Raw genomic sequence first — 5058 nt, 5'->3', positions numbered from 1 at the left:
CTGCATCAAAGGAAAGAACAAATATAATTCAATTACATCATGAAGCAACGACCATCAGAACTATGTATAAACTATTACTTGATTAAATCCATAGCATTTTTATACCTGTCATGGTATACTTGTAGCTTTATGGTATGTGAATGAGCACAAATTTTGAGCAAAGACTTAGTGGCAACTTTCCTGGTTAGATGAACAAAGTCATTAACTGATTACAGATTATATCAATAATAGATACCATTTGTCTAAACAAGAAGAGATTGTAGTTTGCTGCTATGGTTTTTTGTATGAACAAGCTTGAACGGCTTGTACTTATGGATGAATGATTGTTTGCCTGCACTCCAATACCGTCTCTTTGTGTGCAAACAGAGTAATTATTAAAACAAGATGAAAATTCTGTTTTACTACTGGGGCTTGAAACCACACACTAGAAGGGTGTAATGGGCCCTCTTTTGTTACACATACAAAAAACTTACTGTGATAAGGGCAAAAACACTGATTCCCCGGGGCTCTTTCTCTGCCTGAATTGACTCACTAACATACACTACCAGCATACGACTTGTGGTGAAAAGAATCTATGGGAGATCCTAACACATCACATCTATGTGTAACCAAACAAACCACACTAACATCTGATCTTTAGAGGTCTCTACATACCTGTAGTGTGTAGACTCTGGTTAATCCAAATGCTTTCTCCATGCCATCTTGCAAGTAGGGGTCATAGAAAAGTAGGTTGAATCCAAAGGCTTTTGCTCTCATAGCTACTGCTGTACCAACACGACCTAAAGCACGATTGGATGTTAAAGAATAAAACAAAGAAGAATGGATTAAATATTGCAGCCTTTAAGCTTCATGTGAGGGGTTTCCGAAATTAATTGAAACATTTCGACATAACTCCTAGTACTAGATCATGCGGCCAATTTCTCATACAAGAGCGTGCAACAATTCGTTTTCCTTTGGACTTAACTTCTCTCATACAAGCCTTACCATTTACATGTATGTACATATTATATTTTATACAACACCTACGTGGATCCTTGTCATTTGATTGGACGATTGTTGGTCACATGATATTCAATAGATGGTATATTGCACGGTCGTGCATTTTTGGTTATATGCGCCGTGCATTTTTGGTTATATGCGCCGTGCATTTTTGGTTATATGCGCCGTGCATTTTTGGTTATATGCAGACTGCGTATCTCTCTGCTGCATGTGCGCGCGCGTATCCCTGCGTGTATCTGACGCGAAGGCAATCTGCATGTAATTGAGAAGGCTTGACTCGAACTGTAATTTATCTTTATAAGGAGTAAAGCATAATTTGTTGATTAACGTTCTATTAGGTCTTCTTCGATGTTGTATAAAACAAATAATGAATGTTTTTCATTCGTTTAATAGTGCAAATATTTTCATTCGTTGAAAGATTAACGTTAATTCTATTCAACTCGGCTGACGCCTCGTTGAATAGAATGTTAATCTTTCAACTCATGAACATATTCGCACTATTGAACTCATAACCATTCATTATTTGTATATTAATCTCTATCATCATAACAATAGAAGGTAGGATATAGAATATCTCATCTGTTTTCAAAGAGAATGTGGTTAGAGCATGGGTTGCAATGGGTTTTAAGTTCAGGTTTAGGGTAAGGGTTATGGACAATGTTGGGTCCTGAGTAGAAATACGAATTTGACTAGTGGTATAAATAAAAAAAACTGAGTAACTGTCATCAGAATATATGGGGAACAATTGCTTTAAAGATCTGCTCCACCCAGGTGAGGTAAATGGGTACTTGGCAGGATTTTCCTTGAAATGCACCATGCATTGGTAACGGCTGCCCGGGTTAAAGCTAGCGAAATAATACCCAGAAGCCCTTTGGAATGGCATAGAGACGTTATATCATGATGTGATATACACTTTACAAGAACTGGAAATTGTAGTTATTATAAGTGTCATCTCTTATTAGCACACAGATTTTGAATGCTAAGTTTTCTATGATTCATGAAGGGTTGTATGACAAATGGTTCAAGTGACAACTGCTCCACAATCAGTATTCTACATTAACCAAGATCCTAACTTCAACTCTAGAATAGAAACTGTACCTAGCTCTGACACTAACCCTAACCTAAAACCTAATCCTAACTCTAACCTAAACCCTATCATTTTGATGAACCTGGGGCAACTGTCACCACAGCATGCTGGATGATCTGATGAAGTGACCTTACCCATTCCTATAATCCCGAGAGTCTCGTTGCGAATTCTTGTAGCTCCTGCACCGGCTTCCCTGATCTGTTCAGCACCTGAAAGCTTCTTGCCCTGTTTGACCATCTCAGCCATCCAATGAGTTCGTCTATACAGATTCAAGATCATACACAGTGTGGAGTCTGCGGCCTCCTCTACACCATACCCAGGGACATTACACACTGCTACACCTGTATCAAAGAGAAAGATGAACTTCACATTGAACACTTCAATATTACGAATCTATAACTTTACATCACCCTAGGACATTACCGTATTTGCCGGCGATAAGGCCGCACCGCCGCATAGGCTGCACCCCAATTTTGACATTTAAAAGAGGGAAGAAAAAAAAAAGGAAAAAAAAAAAAAAAAAACGGACAAAACAAAATAATCATAATTTTCTCGAAAACACTACTTTTTTTTTACAAACTGATACCAAATTCATCAAGATTCTTATAATTTACTGGAAGTTTAGCTAAAAAAGTGATCGCAGGCAGATTTGGTGTCCGATATATACCCCTACCACAATGTACGGTGTAATGCGAAACTGCATGAAATGGAAAACAAAATGGCGACTTCGGATGGATGTTCGCGGCAGCTTCGTTAAACGGTCCCTTCCTTTACTTTTGCAATGCATTGGCACGAACTTAGATCAAGATCTATCAGCAAATGTTGTGTTCGGACGTTTTTTTCGTCTTCATGTCATCAATGCAAGATAAAATTGTCGGTAAGATGTGTGGAAATGTCCTGTACCATAGTGGTAGTTATTTTACCGTTCATAGTCCTATATGTGCAAATTCGTGCTGGTTCTGACTTTCGTTTTTTTTTTTTTTTTTACTCTTCCACCGTTAAGGCCGCACCCCGACTTTTTAATATTTTCTTTTCCAAAAATACTGCGACCTTTACGCCGGCAAATACAGTAACCCTATTCCAAACGGGCAATTTCAGACCAGGTTTTTACTGGTTTAAGTGTGGCAAATGTCGATCAATGTCTTGCCAAAGGACATTAGTGCCGCGGTGGGTCTCGAACAGCGGACCTTGTGATCGACAGTCCGGCGACTTAACCACTCGACCACGGCAACTCTACAAAATATACAAAATGATTGCTTCTGTTCATATAAGATTGGCCAAAACATCATTTAAAAAATTGGATTGCACATTAAAATCTCAAAAGATATGTTGATATGAACATTCATTTGTAAGGGTGCCACCAAGTTTGTTTAAACTTACCCATTTCTCCTGCAGCTTTGATGTCCACATTGTCGAATCCAGATCCGATTCTGACGATGATACGGAGAGCTTTAAACTTCTCAAGATCTTCTCTTGTCAATGTGATTGTGTGGTAGAGCAGGGCTCCTACTGCTTCATTTAGCACCTAGAAAATCAAACAAAGAAAACATTAATGTTAACGTAGAAGTACCTCAACATTCTGACGTGGAGCTCTTTTGACAAATTAAACGGGACAAATCAGCTTCAAATTATCTATGGGCTATTTGCAAGCTGGTAAATGACTAAGTAAGTACCATCCTTGGATCCCTCGTAATTTTACCACTGTAAACATTGCTGTTCTAAGATATTAATGATGAAATACATTTCACATACTTAGTGATTTCATGTTGTGTTCTGGATGTCACTAAAGTCACAATCATGAGTTTCATAGTAACAATGCAAGATAAACTTATCTCACATTTCCCTTTCAATTAATTTCCCATCATGGAGTGGGATATTCAGTTTATATTCATAGGCAAAAGAAAGTCTAAAAAAACATTCATTAACGGCTAACAAGACTAGCAAGTAGCAACCAAACATGTGCCATAAAGACCTAGAAAAATTTCATAAAAGAGTTAAAATTTGATATGGGTAAAAAGTAAAAAGACAGCATATACTGATGCATCTACACTGTAATACTCATTCAAGAGCAAATAATACCACAACTTATATGAGTCAGTAGTGGAATAGGTAATTCCAACAAGGATTCAATCATACAATTACTTTCTATGGTATTTCATATTCTGGAGTTGAATGATTTGAGACTATTTAAAAAAGGAAGTGGTTAAGACCAGTGAACAAAGCCAGGAATCATAGGACCAGCTTTACATCATCACCACAAACCAACAAAGCAAGGGAAATTATGTTGTTGTGTCATTTGTCAAAATGTCTACTTCCAACTGTGCAGAGGGCTAAACATATCATGTGATAATCAAACATTTCCTTTGCTTTGCTACTACATACAGGTCTAAATTCAGACAGAGCATAAGCTTTAATCAATCATTTTTCTAGGGGAGGAAATACATGTAGCATTCACTACTTTATGCTGATGATTTTTTGTGACGTTTATGAACAAAACATTGAATACAACCCTAATCAGAAAATTATCTCTAAATATAAATATTAACTATATCTATATCTTTATGTACCATTTTGACAATGGAAGTCCAATTAGGTACATGACTTAGGTATAAGCCTAGTCTACAGCCCAAATAATTCAAACCTTATATCACATTCCAGAGGATTTGTATTGGTCTATTACCTACATGTACCCTGAACCCATACAATAGGCCCCTATTGTGATGAATGATAGGAAACATGTCTAAAAGCCAAGACTTCCCTGGACATCACTTCTTCACACCTAGCTATTCTATCATGAGGTCATTTAGAGGTCATTACTCCTCATTGAATATTTGATGCAGGGGCATGCATACATTTTAGAAAATATTCAAATAATCTTTCATTGATAAAGATCATTTTCACATGTGACTTTCTAAAAGGCAATTTCCACATGTTCAATTCAATTCAAAGTTTATTCAATACTCTTCATAAAA

The 5058-nt window shown here is 37.0% G+C and overlaps 1 protein-coding gene across 7 annotated transcripts in view; it reads right to left on the bottom strand.

Moving 5' to 3' along the window:
• Positions 1 to 5058, bottom strand: part of LOC575207 (C-terminal-binding protein 1) — a 62239-nt gene that overhangs the window by 4694 nt on the left and 52487 nt on the right. For all 7 annotated transcript variants that reach the window (XM_011681964.2, XM_030986364.1, XM_030986365.1 and 4 more), the window contains 3 exons: positions 3467 to 3611; positions 2221 to 2427; positions 655 to 779 (listed from right to left, as the gene is read on the bottom strand). In XM_011681964.2, coding sequence (XP_011680266.1) covers positions 655 to 779; positions 2221 to 2427; positions 3467 to 3611 — 477 coding nt within the window. The remainder of the gene's footprint in view (positions 1 to 654; positions 780 to 2220; positions 2428 to 3466; positions 3612 to 5058) is intronic.

Source organism: Strongylocentrotus purpuratus, unplaced genomic scaffold (assembly GCF_000002235.5).
Source record: "Strongylocentrotus purpuratus isolate Spur 01 unplaced genomic scaffold, Spur_5.0 spur5_scaffold_15, whole genome shotgun sequence".
Lineage (NCBI taxonomy): Eukaryota > Metazoa > Echinodermata > Echinoidea > Camarodonta > Strongylocentrotidae > Strongylocentrotus > Strongylocentrotus purpuratus.
The sequence above is the reverse complement of the archived record's forward strand: the minus strand, read 5'-3'. Positions and strand labels throughout refer to the sequence as shown.